This window comes from Pelodiscus sinensis, chromosome 1 (assembly GCF_049634645.1).
Source record: "Pelodiscus sinensis isolate JC-2024 chromosome 1, ASM4963464v1, whole genome shotgun sequence".
Lineage (NCBI taxonomy): Eukaryota > Metazoa > Chordata > Testudines > Trionychidae > Pelodiscus > Pelodiscus sinensis.
The window spans coordinates 64,103,930-64,125,739 of NC_134711.1; the positions used below are offsets into that span (position 1 = coordinate 64,103,930).

General features: G+C 43.2%; 1 protein-coding gene across 2 annotated transcripts in view; it reads left to right on the forward strand.

The window, feature by feature from the left end:
* The first annotated feature begins 1,324 nt into the window (after positions 1-1,324).
* The window catches only part of RAB3IP (RAB3A interacting protein), a 49,315-nt gene continuing 28,829 nt past the window's right edge, over positions 1,325-21,810 (forward strand). Inside the window, exons 1-4 of one of the 2 annotated variants that reach the window (XM_075931704.1) lie at positions 1,325-1,445; positions 8,567-8,842; positions 9,079-9,340; positions 14,360-14,455. In XM_075931704.1, coding sequence (XP_075787819.1) covers positions 8,592-8,842; positions 9,079-9,340; positions 14,360-14,455 — 609 coding nt within the window. In that variant the 5' untranslated portion in view covers positions 1,325-1,445; positions 8,567-8,591. Of the gene's footprint in view, positions 1,446-7,719; positions 7,776-8,566; positions 8,843-9,078; positions 9,341-14,359; positions 14,456-21,810 lie in introns of those variants that run through there. The other variant, XM_006121571.4, reaches the window with a different exon arrangement.

The window sequence follows — 21,810 nt, forward strand, 5'->3', positions numbered from 1 at the left end:
CCTGCAACCAATTACGTGTGGGTGGGGAAGCACGAAAGTGTCCTGGCCCCACCCCTTCTTGGGTGGCCCGGGTCCACTTCAAAAATTTCTGAAGTGGCCCCTGGTCTAAAATTATTGCCCATCCCTGGTCTATTGAGAGGGCATCAGTGGTTATACCGAATGTCCAAGTAGCATTAGCAAGTAGGAGTCTGCCATGTCAGGGTGTTCTTCTCTTCCTGCTCGATTGTAAGCTTTGTCAGGTACCTTCAACGGGTCAGGAAATTCCTCCAAAATGCCCACCAGCGCATCTCATTGAAGCTCTGCCTGTTTCCTCTTCTCTGCTGCCTCCAAGTCTGTTTCCTGAAAGGAGGCTGTTCAAACTCCCTATCATGTGCAAGGTGAACAGTTAAGATCTCCCACAGTGCACTACACAGTCAAAGGGCTAGAGGAGATACATTTCAGGAAGGTGCTAGGGACTTTGGGATATAGCTGATTTTACGAAAATTTGGCTGCTTCAGTGTGGATGCCATGCACTGGTGCCAAAAGGATTGCCAGAGTGTGCGGGTGAACCCATCCAACAGCCCAACTCTTATAAAACCCCAGCCACAGCCCCATCCTACCTTTCCAGAGCCTCTGCCCTCCCATCAACTTTACTCTCCTGAAGCAACCTATGCTACCGCAGCCCCCCAGCAGCACAGACCTCCCAGATCCCATGCCCTCTCCCACTAGTCCCATTCTCCAGGAGGTTCCGCCCCCATCAGCCCAAAGCCCTCAGCGGATAGATGCTTTCTGCTTCCGAGATCAGGCAGATCCTAGGGATCAAGTGGAGCCTCCTCTGCAGTTTTGGTAAGTGACAGGTTAAGACCCAGTTGCCAACATGTGGCTCGCTGCAGAATTGGCCCCGTGTGCTCGACTTAGCGGGAAAATCACTCACAGAGCTCTCTCCCGAGCTAGATTTTAAGAGGAAGATGGTGTAGGTCCCTCTGTGTGTGCGCGCCCCCCAATGGGCAGCACCTTTGAAAACGTGTGGACCTGGAGGGGGCAAGGTCAAAACGGCAGCCGAATGAAGCTGAACACCTTGCAGCGTGTGGACACCTTCCCGCCGGAGCACTAGAAGAGCCCGGGGGAGAAGCATAACGCAGGGTTAAAAATCAGCGGAGAGGCTCCACCCTCGGTTCCCGACCCGGTTCAGCTGCCTCGAGCCCTGGCCGTGCCCGGCACAGCCCCCACCCCTCGGGGCTCCCAGTGGCCAGGCAGGGCCAGAACGCCTGGAGGCGCAGGGGGAGGGGCGCCCACCTGGCCAGTCACTGCCCAACCCGGCGGGGGCGTGCGCGCGGGGGGGATGGGAGGACGGGAGTGTTGTGCGCATGCGCCCCCCACGCGGACTCGGCGGAGCCCCGCCCCGCGCCAGCCTGTGGGGAAGCTGCGGCGCGGACGCCTGTGGACGGCCTGGCGGGGCTCGGCAGGTAAGAGGCGGGGGCGGCTGGTCCCTGGGCGGGAGTGGAGAGGGGACCGGCCCCCCGCTCCCGCAACTCCACCCCCCTCTGCGTCCCCAGCACCCGCCAGCTAGGCGCACCGGCAAGCCCCGCTCACGGGCACCCAGCCCCGTGCCCCTCAGGCAGCGAGCTCCCTTCGCCAGCCCCTCTGCAGAGCCCTGGCCTCTCCCGCCCACAGCGCGCCTGTGGAGCCCCGCCCCCCCCCCCGCAGTGTCCTCCCCACGCTCGTGAGAGTCTAGACTCCTGCTACGGAGCTTCTGGCACAGAGTCCCCCGGCGCCCGCCCCAGGCACCCGCAGCCAGCCCCCTCTATCCTGGCCTTCGCACACAGCTCCTCGGCCCCCCTCAGCACCCTGGGCACCACCAACGTCCTGTACCTGTACAGCTCCCCCTTACACCCCAACTCAGCCTCTGCAGCCGGGCCCCGCAGGGTTTGTAGTGAGTGCCGTGTCTTGCTCTCTTTAGCACCCATGTAACTTCTCCCCCAGCAGTTTACGTGACTCTTGGTCTCAGAAGGGAGGCTTTGACCCTGCTTATGCTCCCACTTTATCCCTTCCTTGTGACCCAAACAGAGCCTTTCCTTTCTTCCTATGCAACCACTTGCAGACTCAGCACTCACGTGACAACAGCGACAACAGAAGCCTCTTTCTGCCCATGAAGATTGCTTCTGGGCAGAAAATTACAGTTTATACAAATACCTTTTCTCCACCCTCAGTTGGAATGTTTCATGTTTGCCTCTATTGTGCTATCACTTATTCAGCAGAATTTTTTTTGCTGAAAATCTGTGAGGAATGCTGTTTAAATACTGATGGCATGATACATAGCCTATAGGTCAAGTCTTGCAATGAAATGGTTTTGTGTGTGTGTGTGTGTGTGTATGTATGTATTTGGGGTGAGGTGGGGTAACTATTCTCTACAGCTGTATATTCTTTACCTCTTTAGATTCCTTTTTGGTGTCATCTGTACCTTTGCTGAGATGTTAGTTGATGAGTAAAGAGAGATTGTCAAGTGGAAATCCAAATTAGTTTCAGGGGATGTACGTGAAACTTTTACGCATCTGTTGAATAAAAGATCAAACAAGAAAGAAAAACTCAAACTCACTACAGAAAGAGCTGTCAGATGCACAGAGTAAATAACCTGAAAATAATGGTTTTCTCTAATCATGCTACATTTAGCATGAAACCAAACAGCCAGATATCTTTAAGTTGATGGTGTTCTTTTAAATTCCTGCATATTGTTTAACATTTCAGCAGAACAACAAAATCAAGACAGTGGGGAAAATGAGTGAAATTAGAGGCTTAATTGTTGTTGTTTTAAAGGCTGATGAGATGTGCATATTGTAGTTGTTCTGAAGCATTAGGTTCCTCATCTGTATCTGGAATTGAAGTAAATATGAAAAGAGAGGTGCTGCTGTTAAAAAGTGGGAGGGAAAAGGCTTGACCATGTTGAGAGAAAACGAGGCTTGTAGCTATTCAATTTGATACTAAAACGTCCTTGAAATTCTGGTTTGAAGCATCCTCTGGCCTGAAGTGACTATCTTGAGATATTTAAAAAGTGCATTTCAGCTTTCTTGACATTTTCATTGCATGTTGTAATAAAGGTTGTTGAGTTGTTTATAAAGTATTTTTATTTACAGAAGAATAGCTAAACCTGATATAGAGGTTAATGCCAGATCACTTCTTAGCACTGTTAAGTTTGTTAAGTAGTGAGGATTTCAGTTAACCTCAATTTCATAATGCAGTTGAGCTGGATCAAGAAAAAGACACAGATTTTGGTTATGATGATCGTGGAGCTGACCACTTGTGATCAGATATTACAGGAAACCATTATAAACATTTTTTATGATACCGTACTAGTTTCAAAAGAAATATAAACAGATGTTAATTGGAAAACAATCACCCTAAGGGGCAAAATCCTGAACAATTCTGTAGCCATAAAATACATAACTACAATAATATTTTACTCCGTTTCAAAGCATTGTCATCTTTAGTTCACAGTTGACATATTTGTTCACTTACCTTTGCTTTGTATTTGATTTGTTTACTCTAGTCCCATGCATACTCTAGTCTCTACACAGTCTTAAGTATGTATGGTAGCTTAAATGCCAAACCAGCTCTACAATTTGAAGTAATTATGAAATTGATAATCGGCCTCTTTTTAGAAGTAGAAGTAAACTTTGTTTATTTAGAAACTTGTATTGATGTCATCTGCTCAACTGTATCCATACTCTTTAACAAAGTGGGAGTTTGGGAATATGAGGGGGGAAAAATCTGAAGCCTGATTAAGCATGAATATCCTTTTAATATTATGTTGCATTTTATTACATTACACATACTGTAGGTATTGTGAGCGTGGCAACATCATTCCTTTCATTATTATTGTTTCATTTAGCAAGGTTACGCTTCCATTGCACTAGGTTAATGTTACCTTGTGAGCAAAGTAGACTAAATAATTTACCATTGCCTTTCGCTTTTAATAAATAATGTGCACACACCTTGCAGCTGACATTGTAATACCCAGCACTCTTAAATCTTGTTACAATATATTTAAAAAGGGAAACATTTCCTGTAGAATTGTTAGGATTGTCCTTTTCAATAAAAGGACCTATTTTTCATTGAAGTAGAATAATGTAATTAGTACTCTTGCAGCTTGTATTCATTTTATTTATAATTCTGTTTTTAATAATTTTAAAAGTTTTGTTAACTACTTTTATAGTTGCCTTAATGCTTATGTCTGTCAAAGAAGCAATTTTGGCATTTATATTTTTGGATTTTTATTTCAAATTGCATACTATAATAATATTCAAAATTCTGAAATTTAAAACTGTCAGTTTCAGTAATAACTAAATTCTGGATCATACTTCTGTTCATATGTTAACCCTGTTTTCCATTAAAAAAAAAACAAGAAAAGATAAAATCTTTAATTAAAATATCTGTTTCTTAATCATGAACTTTGTCTTAACAGCAGAAATGTTGTAATGAACCACAAAACCAAAGATGAAAGGGAAGAATGACCTGTTGAAGTCAGTGGTATCAGATCTAAAATCTACAAAGCAGTGTAAATCTGAGAGGAGAAACATATTGGAAATCAGTCACATTACTTAAAATAGATGAGTATTCACAGTGTAGAGGTTTCTTAAATCTTGGGCTGCTGTATGTTAACTAGGGATGTGGAAGCTTAACTGTATACAAGTTTAACCAATAAGCACGAGTTTATCAGTTAACGTTCATGGTTATATACAGGCTGCTAGTACGCGCAGGGCTTAAAAGCCAGCTCCCAGCATGCACCGGCTCCCAGGAAGCTGCCTGCTGCCCTGTGCTGGGATATGGGAACTGGTACATGCGGGGAGGTGGCTTAAAAACTGGCTCTCTGTGCACTGGCTCCTGGAGAGCTGAGTGCTACCCCGGTGTAACCAAAGTTGCCTGTAATCTCCCCACAACTGCTTAATCAGCCCTGCCCATTATTACTGTGGGGGCTGATTGTATCTTGGCAATGAAAGTTAGGGATGTAAGCGACTAGTTGAGTAGTTGACTACCCCCAATAAGCATATGCTTATCAGGTAGTCAAGTCACTACTTGTCTAGTCACTTCTTCCCCCTTTGCTGCCTCTAAATTTTAAGTTTCCAGGGCCTAAAATGTAACTGTTCTAAAATGAACCAACACATATTGAGAAGGGATGCCCCAGACCTCACATTGTCTCTGGACACACTGATGTTAATTGCAGTTATAAAAGGGCAGAGACAGTGGTAATTTTAGCCTCCATTCTGTTTTATAAAAGTTTCATAACTAATTGCCATTTGGTGTGTGTCTGTGTGTGTAGTGCCCTTTCTGCCAAAAGTGCCTTTTTTCATTTCAGGCCTTTATGTTCTTGTGGTATCCTGCTGGCAGTGGTAGATCTTATTTTAAGCTGCTGGAGGGAAACCTGCAGTGTATGCAGCTGAAGTATTCAAATGAATAGTAACTGAACAGCATGTTTATGAGTGGAGTAGGCTAGTCAGTTTATATGGATGGTCTGAAAAATAGCCACACTGCAGACAGAAGGGTATCTGGAGTTGCTGCTTCAGGAAAAGTTCATAGCTACCAGCAGCCAGGATTTGGTCAGACTTCATGAGGGAATTAACATGGTTTATCCTGTTATTGCTTGATGTAAACACATCAAAATCTGCAGCTTTACTCCATCTCAAAATAAACCCACCACAGAATACTGCCACCACACTTGTACTTTGGAGAAACGCTGTGACATGCAGCCTGCATGGATTATTTCTAAGTGAAATAGACTTGAAAATAAATTTGGAAATAGAATTCTATTTCCCAAACACACACTCACTTCACTGATTATAGGCAACTGCATGGACCCCAGAGGTGTGATTGCAGAGTGGCAAGTCTTTAAATAATGAAAGGAAAACAAGATTGATCATAACAAATCTCTGTGACTTGACAATTATAATAACCTTTATAGCTGTTTGTTTGAAATTCCAAATCACTAATTTGAGCTCCAGGTGGTGGGAAGGAAGGAAAGGGGAGAGCAATGCCTAGGTGCTGTGATACAATCTGTTGTTAGTGGTCAAATGCTGGTAGTCATGGCTTACCATGTTTGCTTTACTACTTACAGCAGGAATCCCACTTAGTACTGTAATAATAACATTTGAGTTATACACTTACCTGGGCTCTGGTGTGGCTTCTGTCTCCTCTGAATTCTCTGTAGACTTGGCAGCTGACTGTTCCTTGGGCTCTGTGTGTGTGTCAAACAGCTCTTCAAGGGGGACAGAGAATTTATTGTTGGTCCTGATCCATGTTTGCTCTGGGACTGGTTTCATTAAAAGAGTCACTTCATGTGCCTGCTCCCATCAGTCCCTATGCTGGATTCAGTGGCCAGCAGGACACCATATCAGCTGACTAGATTGTCATGAAGAACATAAAATGGCCATGTTGTTGGCGAGTTGCTTGAAGTGCAGTTCCTGTCCCTGGTCTTCTGGTATTCCAGTCCTCAGCTTCTTAATTTGCTCCTGTCTTGATCATCTGCAGAGATGCCAACTTTTTAGCGATCTGCTGGTATGTGTGATACTAGTGCCTTCACATTAAAGTTTTTCTTACTTGGTGAAATGGAAGTCAGAGAAGGAATTGGAATGCAAATGAGAAGTGGAGAGGCTGTGTGAAATTTATTGAGGAAAGGGAGAACAGAAGTGGTTTGTAGGAGAAACTGAATTGACTTATCAGGGTGAGAGGCAGTGGCCTTGGGTATGATGGGGACATGTATCAACTGATCTAATAAGTGCTGGGACACTATTTCAGTACTTATGTTTGAGCTTCTAAAATGTTTAGAAAATACTCCCAAAAAATCCAATCTAGCAATTGCAGTAGAAAAAACCTGAAAATGTATTGTTGAAGTTTAACCTTGAAGTCTGTGCTTTTGTCAGCTTGCTCCTCCCCATCTTTTCACTTGTTAATTTCACAGGCTTTATCCTCAAAATTTGTTGTTTGAATATTAATTATAGGTAAGCATAGGGTGAAAAAAAAATTGCTCAAGAAATTGCTTGCATGGCGACTTAAAAATCTGCATGTTTGTGGTATAGTAAACAAACTGTAGATTCAGAGTTTACTCTGCTCACAAAAGAAATGTGTAAGTGGAGGGGACACTACTTTAGATGGTTCTAAATAACACATTTCTGCAGAAAGTAAGAGTGCAAAAAGGTCCCTTTTAAGCCACACATAGTCCTTAGTGTGCCTTCTGTCTGGGACTTCCTGCAAGACCTTTCAGTAAAATGGCAAGGGCATACTTAACTCAGATACAGCACAGTGAAGCCATTGTGTTCAGTTGAAGGAACATTTTAGGATTTTCAGGATTCTTTTGAAAGCTTAGTTAGCAGTGTACTTACATAGCCAGTCATATTAGGAAAAAAATGTATTAGGGATGTTACATTTCAATTAATCAGCTAATCAAGTAGTTTATGGAATTTCCATCCACTAATTAGTTAAGGGGAAGGTGGGATGCTTGCTATCTTGGCTGTGCTGCCTTTTAAATGTAGTAAGAGCCACCCGTGGCTCTACATTTCAAAGGTAGAAGCGCAGCGGGGAAAACAGGTAGAAATTAGTTTGTTTTGAAGCTTTAAGTTTTTCTGTAATATGTAATCTTTCCTCTCTTTTTTTACTAATTCTATTTTTATTAAATGGATAAAAAATGTATTTTTGTTTTATTTATTTAAAAATAGTTTTACCCTACCTTTCTATTTAAAATATTCAAGACAGCTTACAAAAGACCCCAAGGGTTCTCCCCCGCCCCCCAATTGGCTGCAATTGTAATAGTAAGTATATCACATGATCTTTGTTAGAACCCTTATTGCCCTGAGTCTCCTCTCTTGTGCACGCACACACACCCTTGTTGTCATCTGTCGTGCTATGTCTTTTTAAATTGTAAGCATATGGCACATTTTTGTATGTAAAATATCATACATGCTTGTTGTTTAACTGTTATAATGCTTTCCTATGGTACTATGGGAAATGAAGAGATGCACTTCATATTTATTTTGCATTTATACTTATAAAACATGGAAAAACCTGTTTGCGATGGTCACACACAACTGTTTACAGGTGGTCACACAAATTCACAGTGATTAATTTTTCATCCAGGATTCTAAACCCTGAAATGTAGAATCCTGACTTATACAGACAGATTGGATACCCAATTCTATGGAAGTTTCACAGGGTAACTTATTGTAAAGGGCACATAGTCTCCTGATTTTATTATGAAAATAAAGAAATTGTGTTAAAACCCTAAGTTGAATTTTCACCTTAAAGTGAGCGTGGAGGAAGAAGCAGAGATTTCTGAATAGAAAAATTGGTGTATTTTTTTTAAACAACTTAATAATATAAGCTGCCTTCACTATATAAAACAGCTCACACATTAATGGCAGTACATTCAGTTCCCAGCACTCTGGTAAGCAGGCACCTAAAGCTTACTCCTAATCCACCTGCTTTGTCAGTCATGCTGTCCAATGTTTGAGTAAGAAATGGATTGCTCATGTTTGAAGTTAATGTTGTAACATATAAATGTGTTCTTTACTAAACGTTCTAATAATTTGCTTATTTAATTCAGGGTTTCATATGATGAAGCTTTTATTATGGCAAGTGACCCATTGGAAGGCTTTCATGAAGTGAACCTAGCTTCTCCCACTACACCAGATCTTCTTGGAGTGCATGAGCCAGGGACTCAGGAACCAACTACCTCACCCAGTGTAATCTACCGCCCACATCCTTCTGCCGTGTGCTCTACACCCATTCAACCTAATGCATTAAATGTTTCTGACCTTCCCACACAACCTGTTTATTCGTCCCCAAGGCATCTAAATTGTGGGGAAACATCAGGCATAAGGTAGGTTGTTGATGAAGACTAATATCTAATTTATTTAAATGCAAATGTTGTTAATGTATTTAAACAGTTTACATAGCATGTCTTTAGCGTGTCATAAAACATTATTAATATATTTAACATCTTATGTTAAATTATCTTTTCTGTGGCACATTTAACAGCAAAACTGGCATTTCTAAAAGACTTATTCCTATTAATGTGTGTTCTTGTTTAAATAAAGAAATGTAATTTCTTTCCAGCATCAATGTTACAGACACGGTTCCTTGTTCTACCTCTGGACCCCCGAATGGGTCATCCAAATACAGTAATTCCAGAAAGGAGAGCAATAATGCAGAGAGAGAGTTTTTGCAGGGTGCTACACTAACAGATGTTTCTGAAGGGAAGGAAGATATTTTTGGGCTGAGTACAGACAGTCTATCGCACTTACGGAGCCCATCTGTACTGGAAGTAAGAGAGAAAGGCTATGAAAGATTGAAAGAAGAACTTGCGAAAGCTCAGAGGGTAAGATTTGTTTTGTTGTATTCTCTAATGACCTCTGCTTGCAGAATAGAGAGAGATTTGTACAGCCATCAGCCTATAGATAAGTTAGAACGCAAACTGTCCGGGCTTCCTGGGTTTTGCAGGATTATCACTACATTATTAATTTATGGAACCTGTTCTCGAATATCTGCAGTGTCAGAGTCCATCAACACCCTGTTCCACATCCGTGTTGGTACTACATGTTGAGCCTCTTTAGTCCGGCATGCATGGGACCTGACCGATGCTGAACCAGAGAACCTGCTGAATCATGGGAGGTCAATATTGTTTAACAGCATTATCGACACTTGCGCTTCTTATTGGACTCTTAGAAGACATTTAAGGGTAAATTAGAGCTAAATAACAGCATAGAACCTTAAGAGCCAGGACTGGTGGTTGTAAACAAACTTTATGGGACCACCAGAAACTTTGGCCACACCCATGATAAGTAGACATCTGGCTAACTAAAATCTTGCTGGACTAGAGGGCTTTGGAGCAGAAGTGGGGTTGCCCCAAACATGTCCGCTAGCTCTTTGTAGAACCCAGCAGATCGTAGTGGCAGCACTAGAGCTGCGGTTTACTTCCCCTGCTTTGTGGTAGGTGTTTCGCAGCTCCTTAACTTTGATTCAACACTGCAGTGTGTCCTGGTCATGGCCCTTTTTGGTCATGCATCTCAGTATTTTCCAATAGATAGCCTAATTCTTATGGCTGCCACACAGCTGGGACTGGACAGCCTCCTCTCCCCAAATGCTGATGAGGTCCAGCATTTTGGCATTGCTCTACACAGAAGGTCGCCTGGTGCATGATGCAGGCATGTTCACCTGAAAATATGTACTGAAAGCACTCCATGCATTTCCTAGCAAAGAGAAAGGATTTTTAAAGATCCAAAGGAATGTATAGGGAGGGCCTGAGGGTTGGTCACTTGAAGGGAAGGAAGTTGAGTTCAAACTGATGATCAGGGAGGTGAGAATTGGCATTGTGGGACTGGTACCAGAGATCTGTCCTGGAACTATAGTACACCACGGCATCCACGTTTGCACCTCAGCACTGTAACCACAGTGTAGCAAGCTCTACACTTCGTCAAAGTGGCTTACCTAATGCGCACTAACTGCACAGTTGCTGTGCTCCAATTGCCTTGTTGGTGTGGTTATCTTGGGAGTTACAGCACTGAAGTGATTTACTGCCCTGTAACTTTCCAGTGTAGACAAGCTCCTAAATCCTTTAAACTCTGCTTCTGTTTCTATATGTAAAATGGAAGTAATACTTTACCTTGCAAGTATGCAGAGGTTTAATTTACTGAAATTTGTAAAGTGCTTTGCCTTCCTTAGATGGAAGGTGCATTATATACATGCAAAGCATTATTATTTATTGCATTATCACCACTTTGCTAGTTTCCTGGTGGATGTTACCTAGTTTATGGATGTGCTGTCTTTTCTCTATCTACACATTACTTCACATTGATTTGTATTTAACTCAGGGATGGGGGACCTTTTTTGGGCCGTGGGTTACTGACTCTCAGAAAAATCCGTTAGAGGCTGCATACAAGCGAGAAACAAAAAAACCCACCTCTCACTAACGTGGGCTCCCCAATACTGGAGACACGGGGGCTGGATGTAGGCAAGCCAGGGGTTGCATCTGGCCCCTAGGCTTTAGTCCTCCACCCCTGATTTAACCTATCTTGCCACATGTTTGGATCAAGCTTCCTGTATGCTTTTCCCCACTCATGTTGGATGTTGTCATTAGTTCTGTCATGGCTGAATTTACTTCATTATGATTGTTAATGTCAATTTTAAGTATGGGTTCTCTTACTGTTCCTGATACTGCTATTTTGTCACTAAATAATCACTCTTAGCCAACTTCAATTCTTTGCTATGGTGCTTTATTTTGAAATTTGGCAAACAAAACCAAACCTGTGGTTGAGCTTTTGGGAAAGTCAATCACTGCCATTAGCAAGTTCTTAATTCATTGTAGTTTTCTAAATTTAAAGTTCCACTTTACAGAAAAAAACCAAACACTTGAAAGCACATAGCTGCATAGCTACGGTTACCTAAACAATTTCAACATAGCCCTGGTATTATCATGAAATCAACTAGAAAGTCTGAGAACCTTTTCTAGGAAGTTTGAAATTGGGATCTTACAATGGAAAATTATCAACTTTAACTATGTAATGGGGGGCCCAATATTCATGCACGTATTTAAATATATTTGAATTGGGATCTTACAATGGAAAAGTAACATCAATCCTAACTACCTAATAGGGTCCAATATTCATATATGTATTTGAATATACCTTCTCTCTCATCTTTCTGAGAACATTGTTCAGCAGTATCAGATGGAACAAGGCATGTACAACAGTAGTAATGTTTCTGGCCATAAATATTATGCTAATGATTTGGACTGTGATGGAAAACTCACTTCTTCCCTCAGAGGCCAGACATTTTACTTGCTTCTCAAGATGACTTTCATTATCAGCAATGTTTCAAAAAACATATCCTAGAATTTCTCGGGGGGGAGTGGAAGGGAGTCTCAGTGACCAGTTTGCTTTTTTCTGATACAAATCATATCATAAGATTAGGAGAAAGTTTAGGTCTGGTATAAGAGTGAGGACTACATTCAATTTTATATTAGTCATTTCTTGAATTCAGACTTCAAAATGCTTTCTCCAGTGCACATAATTTCACTCAAGCTTACTTTGTGTGAGCTCTTTGTGAACCTCCTTTAGAACTTGTTTCTGCTGTTCCCATTTTCTCTTTCTAATCCTTAATGTTATTCCTAGTGTCTGTCTCCTGATAAGAGTGTTAGAATTGGTAGAAAGGTTGATTCAAGTTCTCTATTTATTGGAACTAAACTTTCTTTCTTAAGATTTAAATGATTAAGTGCTGTGAATGTGCAGTCCATAAATAACGCATAACATAGCAGTATGAAGGATAGCCCACCCCTCCATGACAGATAATCACTAGCAAGAATTATATACACATAAATCCCTCAAACTTACCCCTTTCCAAAAGCCTGGTTAAAATAACACAACTACTTTGCAGCATATCCAGAAGGTTAGCCAAGAATGACTCTGTCCCTCTTCTCTTCACTATAAGTTATTGCAAGTTTTCAAAACAAGATTGCTTTTTTTCTTGGTCCACTTTAGTCTGTCAGCGCACATAAATTTTCACTTCCACCCATAATGGTGTCTTGAGTGACCTGTTCAAAATTGCAACTCATCAGCTGTGTTCCTTGACTAAAGTAAATATCAGGAAACTAATACAGTTCATTGACTTATTATACTTGTACCTAAGATCTTTTCCACTCAAGTCTTTATTCATTTATATCACTTTATCTACCAACCTTACATTTAGGTGTTTGTGATAAGTTAGGAATGTAAGCCAACCACATTTTAGATGACATCCAAATGAATAGTGACTGTCTTGATGTACAGCATTCCTTGATCTGTTGGAGAATTCCAGAAAATGGTTATGAGGGAGTTGCTTTTGTTTGTTTTCCATCTTTAGTAATTGCTGGTAATTTAGTAAAAGCTGGTTCCCCAAGCATCATCTCCACAGGAGGCAGGGAAGGTAGAGGCACAGCGGAAACGGCGTGAGCGGGGACTGAAGCAATCTCGCTTGTGCCACTTCTGCTGCGATTCTGCTTTTGAAATGTACAAGAGCCCCTGCGCATGGCTGGCCCCAGTAGGGTATCCTTCCTTACACAGCCTCTACTAAGTCAAGTCTCTGAGCTGATACAAGTATTGTCTAAAATGGCCACCTTCACCCAGGGATACTTCAGTGCATCCCGGTAGTCTAGATTGTGGTATGTGGTCTGTGCTGGTCCTGTTAGGTAAGGGGCCAATATGGTAGCCCAGTGTTCCTGGAGCCAGTGAGCGGCTGTAGCGACCCATATAACTAAAAATGCCTGGGGGGTCATCTCCTGCCCCCATCTTTGTTAGCCAAATGGGCAGCCCTAGTCCGGTGTTTCCTGTCCCTGTCCCCATGGCCCTGGGGCTTGTTGGACCCCTTGGCTGTAGCAATATAGCTACCTGTTGCAGCAGGCCTTCCTGTTGGGTCTGGTGCTGGATGGTGAGCTCATGCAGCAGCTGTTGTTGCTATTCCTGTTTTTCTGTCATCAGCTGCTGGTGGTGGTAGGTTAGCTGCTGTATCAGCTGTGCCTGCTGCTATTGGTGCTGGATCACTTGTTGCTGCTGGTTTTCCACCATTCACTGTAGGAATTTCTTCATCTCTCCACCACGCTACTGGGACAAAAAGGTGACTCCCCTGTCCCGCTATTGACCTAGACCTCTCAGCAGGTCCTGGATGTTGCCCACATTTTCCACCACATGTTGTGCCATATGCACACCCTGTCTCTTGGGGAAGAGTATACGGGGGCGTGAATGTTAACTAGTCAGCTGTTGAATCATTGGCAGTCTCTCTGTCTATGAGCAGCAACCCTTGCTCCAGAGTAGTACAGCCAAATGGCTAGAATCAATGAGAGGTGGCCTTCTAACTCAGGGTAGCCTGCTCTAGTAGCCAAAGTCAATATGGGATGGCTTTTTAACGGAGAGCAGCAGGGCTGGGTAACCTAAGTCAATGGGGGTCAGCCCTTTAATTCAGGGGAGCATGGCCTACTAGCCAAAGTCAGCGTGGGAGGGTCCTTTAACTCAGGACAGCACAATTTGGTAGCCAAAGTCAATAAACACCAAACTTATATAGAATTCTTTTATATATTCTTTTTTTTATTTCTGTATTTTATTTCAGTGAATGAAGTCTACTGCATTTCAGGAAAGAAGCTTTTTGTACTTCAGAGAATTTTGGAAACATATTTAGGTTAGCTGACATCCTAACAGGTTGCCCTATAGAAGGAAGTAGTAGGTATTCATATGTAGCATTAATGTTAATGCCTGTTTTGAAAGGTTTTATTTAGCAAAGGTTATCCGTTTCACTGGTTTACCTGTGTAAGAGCTTTTAAAGCCCACAATCTATTACATTGTTAGAATAAATAATTTTCAATTTTCCGTAGGAGCTGAAATTAAAAGATGAAGAATGTGAAAGACTTTCTAAAGTGCGAGATCAACTTGGACAGGAATTGGAAGAACTTACTGCTAGTCTGTTTGAGGTTTGTTTGAATCATTGGTATGATATAATTAAAGGAAAGTGGGTGAGGTGTGTTAAGAAGCCTCAATACCTTGTACTCTGATAAAGAAAAATCAAGTGAAAAATCATACATAAATTTGTGATCTTAAGGCCTGTTGAGAACAAGAAACAAGGCTTGAGAACAAGAAATAATGTAGCTTTGTATGTCAGAGAGAGACCTGATTAGCCGTGTTAGTCTGCCTATGCACCCAAAATAGAGGGATGTAAGAACAAATTGACCAGACTTAAGATGTGTCATTCTTCTCTTCTGCATAATCATTTTATGTCAAAGCTAGATTATCTGTTGAAAGGTCATATAGAAAATACATTAATTTGGGGCCACAATGAAAGGGACAGAAAAATTAATATTCTTGGTGGAAGTGCAGTGTAACTTTTCATACTTACAGCTTTTAGATTTGGGGCCAGGCATATTGCTGCCCAAAACATTGCAATAAACCTATTAAATACACACAATAGCTAGTTATGTGCATTTGTGTAACAAGTCTATATAGAGTCTGGTTGTTCAAGCGCAGAAGCATAGCTGTCAAAGGGGATCTTTAAAGTTAGGAAAAGGACAGTGGTGCCATCATAAAGAGAATGAATTAATACGATCTCAAGAAACCATTTTAAAGATATTTTCATATTTAAAGAGGGCAGTAGCCAGAGGACTAGTTGTCATTTTTATTATGGTAAGTCTAGAATCTTTGACATAATTTTCAAAATTAATTGCATGAAACGGGAATTTTAGACACTTATCACAGTTTAAAAGTGAGTTTCAGTATCTGCTGAGTTACAATATGATTAATACTAGAAAGTAAGTATGTAATCTTGTAGGCCTTTTTGAAAACAGTCATTTAAAACTATAAAATAGTTGTCAGTAGAGAAGGGTTGTCAAAATTTCCAGTGATTAATAACCAAAATTAGGAAGGCGTTAAAACTTAAACTTCCCTGTGGATGATACGTTTACATCCCAGTCCTTCTGCAGTGAGCAGTATTATTTTAAACAAATTGAGTTCAAAAGCATATAAGTGGAAAAGAATGAAGAGAAGCCTAGAATGAGTAAAATTTAAGTGTGTAGTAATAAGAAACAAGGAGGAGCGGGAAAAAATGAGAAATACCGCGTAAATACTTTGTGTCTGTGCAGAGTCTCATTTGCTTCTTTGGGTCATTGAATGGGCACAGGGGCTTGCACTAGTTTAATCTATGTAGTGGGGAGGTAAGTCAATCTACTTGCCAATTCTGTGCTACAGAGTTCTTCTCTCTGACTTAAAGTATTTACACAGACCAATGAATTCCCATCATTGCAAGAGACTACAGCTTAATTTTCTGTAGGTCCTTCTAAATAGTAAAAGTGGAAATTATGGGATTCATTTTCTTTCTCACCTTAGGAATCCACTACCAGTTTTTACCATGAGCGAGTGCACACAATATATAATTTCAGATTCCTTTTTATGAGTAACACTCCAAACATAAAGTGTTACAGCAATTAATAGAGGCACTTACTTAGGCAGCTTTTGGTCAGCAGCCCAGGTGGGCGACCTTCAGGCAAACTCAAAGCAGTTGGCTGCTCCATGTGGTTTCGGCCAATATGAGCCAAGAGATTTTGTGTGTGCTTTTGTGTGTGAGGGGGGCAGCATGCAAAGCCTCCCCCACACTTCCAGCATGCAGCACAGAAAGCCACATGGAGCAGCCAGCTATTTTGAAAGTGATGGGGCTGTTCTGTGTCTGAGGTTCCCAGTGTGCTGTAGGCCCTATTGAAAGGCTTCGCGGGCCAGATGTGGCCTGTATCTTGCCCGCTGCTGTCTTATGTAAATATAGCAAGAGTGAGCAATAATTTTTTGCCTGTGGCCACTTCAAAAATTTCTGAAGTGTCCCCGGGCCACACCAGAAGGGGCAGGGCCTCGAGTAGTAGGGGTGGGGCCAGGATACTTTTGGGTTTCGCACCTTCAGACCATGATCGGTCTGGGGGTAGGGAAGTGCCTTTGCCTGCCCCCCTTCCTCCTAGGTGCCCAGGCCCCTTGCTGGGAGAAGACTTCCTATGTTGTCCTGCCCCCTGGCCTATCAGGGCGAGGGGCGGGTAAGCATGTGAAGTTTCCTTTGCTCTGTCCCTTCACTGCATGGAGCTTAAAAGCGCCATGCGCTTCTGGCAGGGTGGGAGGAGGCTTCACACACTCCTCCTCTCCCCAGGCCAAGTAGGGCCTAGGGGCAGGGGAGTGCATGAAGTCTTCTCCCACCCTGCCAGGAGCGTGTGGCACTTCTAAGTGCTGCATGCTCCTCACAGGGTGAGGACAGAGCTGAGGAAACTTTGTTCGCTCCCCCTACTCCCAGGCCCTGATTGGCCTGGGAGAGGGGGAGCGTGCAAAGCCTCCACTAGCCTTGTCAGGAGCACCTGGTGCTTCTAAGCGGCACATGCTCCTGGCAGAGTGGAGGAAACTTTGCGCACTTCCCTGCCCCCAGTCCCTAATTGGCCTGGGGGGTGGAGGGGAGTGGCAGGGCTTCCACAGGTCGGATCCACCCACTTGGCGGGCCAGATCTGGCCCACAGAGGCCCTTTTGCCCACCCCTGAAATACAGGGATTGGGACTCTGAAAATTGGAGAACTTCTGCTTTCACATAGGTTCATCCCAAGTGTTGTATTGATAAATAAGTAAAACGTTTTGCTGTTGAGCGCATAAATTTCAAATGAGAGAAAAGAAAACTTGATAATTACCACAACTGTTAGACTCACTCGCTGTCTTTGGTTCAGTGATGTAGTACACTTCCTGAAGACATTTGGCCTCCAGTCTGTAATTGCTTCTTAGTAGTGTTCTCTGATCTAAATCATAGTGACTGCTGTAAAATTTCAGGAAATGACACTGAGATTCAACCCACAGATGCAGTCTGGGTTAGCTCTGTCTTCTCCCTGCAGGGCTGGGCTGGATCTGATTGGTGCTACAAAATGGCTGACAGACTTTTGTACCCCTGACAGAACTCACTACTGATTGGCCTGCCACCTTATGTGGGAATGTTTCTATATCAACTAAGGGCAAGTAGAAAAAGCAGCTTTAATTACAGCAATGAAAGTGGTTGACTGAACACTATGGCATAAGAAAAAGAAATGGAAGTTATACTAGTATATCCCAGTGCAGGATGTAGGATTTATTTTGTATAGTTGGGTATGTGTTTTACATCCCAAATACTTAATTGTAATAATATAAGACACTTTGTTTTGTGAAATGCATTCCTGCTTGGAAACTGCATGGTCAATGTTAAATGTACCTATACAGATTGTATAAATGTGTGTGTTCTCTTTCCTTCATGTATCTGCTGTGATTTAAGGTAATGTTATATATCCATAATTTAGAGCTGTCTTGTAAACCAGTGTTTCTCAACCAGTAGTACACATACCCTTATGTGAGAAAAGACTGGAGGGTATGTCAACACAAGTGAAATTTGGCAAAAATGTCTGGGATTTTGCCCTGCAAAGGGAATCGGGAAGGGGGCGGTGGCACATGCCTGTCAAATTGATCGGAGCTGTGCGCCCGGATGCTAACAGCCGCTCTGTGCATACGCCCCAGCGCCTGGTGGGAAAAGCGTGTGGCAGCGGCGGCTCCAGTGAAACTCAGGGCAGTTCCAAGTTGGGGTGTGGCTTTGGCCAGTAGCATAACAAGGGGGGCAGTTAGAATCATAGGGCCGGAAGAGACCTCAGGAGGTCATCAAGTCCAGCCCCCTGCCCAAAGTAGGACTAATCCCAACTAAATCAACCCAGCCAGGGCTTCTCAAGCTGAAACTTTAAAAACTTCTAGGGATGGAGATTCCACCACCTCCTTCGGTAACCCATTCCAGTACTTCACCACCCTCCTAGTAAAATAATTTTTCCTAATATCCAACCTAGACCTGCCCCACTGTAACTTGAGAAGACCATTGCTCCTTCTTCTGCAATCCATCATTACTGAGAACAGCCTCTCCCCCTCCTCTTCGGAACCTCCCTTAAGGAAGTTGAAGGTTGCTATTAATTTCCCCCCTCACTCTCTTCTCTTCTGAAGACTAAATAAGCCGAAATCCCTCAGCCAATCCTCATAGGTCATGTGCTCCAGCGCCCTAATCATTTTAGTTGCCCTCCACTGGACCTTCTCCAGTGTGTCCACATCCTTTCTATAGTGGGGGCCCTAGAAACAGGACGCAGTACTCCAGCTGTGGCCTCACCAGAGCTGAATAAAGGGGAATAATCACGTCTTTAAATCTGCTGGCAATGCTCCTCCTAATGCAACCTAATATTCCATTTGCTGCCTTGGCTACAAGGGCACACTGTTGACTCCTATCCAGCTTCTCTCTCACTGTAATCCCCAGGTCCTTTTCTGCTGAACTGCTACTTAGCCATTTGGTCCCAAGCCTGTACCAATACTTGGGATTCTTCCATTCAAAGTGCAGGACTCTACACTTATCCTTGTTGAACCTCATCAGACTTCTTTTGACCCAATCCTCTAATCTGTCTAGGTCACTCTGGACCCTATCCCTACCCTCCAGCTTATCTACCTCTCCCTCTAGCTTAGTGTCATCCGCAAACTTGCTGAGGGTGCAATCAGTCCCCTCATCCAGGTCATTAATAAAGATGTTGAACAAAACTGGCCCTGGAACCGATCCTCGGGGCACTCCACTAGAAACTGACTGCCAACCTGACATCGAGCCGTTGATCACTACCCGTTGGGCCCGACAGTCTAGCCAACTTTTTGTCGGTCTTACAGACCATTTATTAATCCATACTTCCTTAACTTGCTGGCAAGAATATTGTGGGAGACCATATCAAAATCTTTGCTAAAGTCAAGGTGTATCACATCCATCAACTTTCCCATATCCACAGAGCCAGTTACCTCATCATAAAAGCTAATGAGATTGGTCAGGCATGACTTGCCTTGGTGAATCCATGTTGACTATTCCTGATCACTTCCTCTCTTCCAAGTGCATCAAAATGGATTCCTTGAGGATTCCGTCCATGATATTTCTAGGGACTGAGGTAAGGCTGTCTGGTCTATGGCTCCCTGGCTTGTCCTTCTTCCTTTTTTTAAAGATGGTCACTACATTTGCCTTTTTCCAGTCATTCAGGATCTCTCCCAATCACTACGACTTTTGAAGATAACAACCAAAGGCTCTACAATGAAATTTGGCAACTCCCTTAGTACCCTCAGATGCATTAAATCGGGACCCGTGGATTTGTGTGTGTCTAGCTTTTCTAAATAGTTCCTAACCTGTTCTTTCTCCACAAAGGGCTTCTCCTTTCCTTCCCCTACTGCGTTGCCTAGTGCAATAGTCTGAGAGGTGACCTTGTCTGTGAAAACAGAGGCAAAGGAAGCATTGAGTACTTCAGCTTTTCCCACATCATGTGTCACTTGGTTATCTCCCTCATCCAGTAAGGGCTCCACGCCCTCTCTGATCACCCTCTTATTGCTAACATGTCTGTGGAAACTTTTCTTGTTACCCTTCACATTCCTTGCTAGCTGCAGTTCCAATTGTGCTTTCGTCTTCCTGATAACTCCCGTGAATTCTCGAGCAATATATTTATACTCCTCCCTAGTTATCGGTCCAAGTTTCCACTTCTTGTAAGCTTCCTTTTTGTGTTTAAGCTCACCAAGGATTTCCCCGGTAAGCCAATCTGTTCGCCTACCATGTTTGCTTTTCTTACTGTGCATCGGAATGGTTTGTTCCTGTGGCTTTAATAAGGCTTCTTTAAAATACTGCTAGCTGTCCTGGACTCCTTTCCCCTTCATGTAAGCATCCCAGGGGGTCCTGCCCATCAGTTCTTTGAGGGAGTCCAAGTCTGCTTTTCTCAAGTCCAGGGTGTGTATTTTGCTACTCTCCTTTCTTCCTTTTGTCAGGATCATGAAATCTACCATCTCATGATCACTGCTTCACAGTTGTCACCCACCTCTGTTTCCCTTACTAATTCCTCCTTACTGTTTATGAGCAGCAGGTCAAGCTGCGCATAGCCCCTGGTCGGTTCCTTCAGCATTTGTACCAAGAAGTCATCCCCAACATTTTCCAAAAACGTCCTGGATTGTCTGTGTACTGCTGTATTGGTCTCCCAACAGATGTCAGGATGATTAAAAGTCCCCTGTGAGAACCAGGGCCTGTGATCTGGAAGCTTTTGAAGAAAGCCTCATCTACCTCATCCACCGGTCTATAGCAGACACCAACCACAACATTACCCGTTGCTTCCACCTCTAAACTTAACCCATAGACTCTCAACAGGCTTTTCTCCCTCTATATACTGGAGCTCTGAGCAATTATACTGCTCTCTTACATACAGTGAAACGCCTTGTCCTTTTTGCCCCGCCTGTTCTTTCTGAACAGTTTATACCCTTCCATGACAGTGCTCTAGTCATGTGAGTCATCCCACGAAGTCTCTGTAATTCCAATCAAATCATAGTTCTTTGACTGGGCCAGGTCTTCTAATTCTTCCTGTTTGTTTCCCAGGCTTCTTGCATTTGTGTACAAACACCTTACCTAACCTTAGATTGTCCTACCTTCTCCATTCAAATCAAGGGTCCTCTTTTGTTGCTCGTTCCTCCTTGTGTTTCTTCCCGGTATCCAGCTTCCCTACTTACCTTAGGGCTTTGGTCACTGTCCCCCAACGAACCTTGTTTAAAGCCCTCCTCTCTAGGTTTGGAAGCCTGCCCATGAAGATACTCTTTCCTCTCTTGGTTTGGTTGCCTCTGGTCGCCACACTAAGTGGGTGCCGGGCTGAGGTGGGAGCACACAGCCCCACGTGGTGAGCCTGGTGCTGCCCGGCCACTTGCTTCCTGCAGACAAGCCGCCGAGGCAGGGTTGGGTGGCAGGAGCAGGCACTTCAAAGGTAGGGTTTCCCTACGTCCGTTTTTTCCTGGACATGTCCTCGTTTTTCAATGTTAAATTGCTGTTGCATCTGGCTTTTTTTAAAACACAGAAAATGTTCAGGATTGAGAGAGAGGGCAGCGGCACCTGCCTTCAAGGGAATGTTCGACTATCTTTCAGAGCCGCGTGCCTGCACAGTTCATGGCCGCTCTGTGCATGCGCCCCAGCGCCTTGCAGGAGAAGTGTGTGGCTGAGGCGGCGGCTCCAGTGAGACTCAGAGTGGTGTTAAGAGAATCTGGGGCTGCCTGGCTCTGGGGGAGGGCATTCGATTAGAGCGGGACGTTGGGGATCCCTGGCTGTTGTGGGAGGGGTGAGGGCATTTGGGTTAGACTAGAGGTACTTATAATTTTTTTGTTTTGTTTTGAAAAAGAGGTACTTTATTAAAAAAAAAAATTGAGAAACACTGTTGTAAACTAGTACAACTCACTAAGTTACTCTTGCATTAATGGTTTATTTTATTTTTTAAATTTAT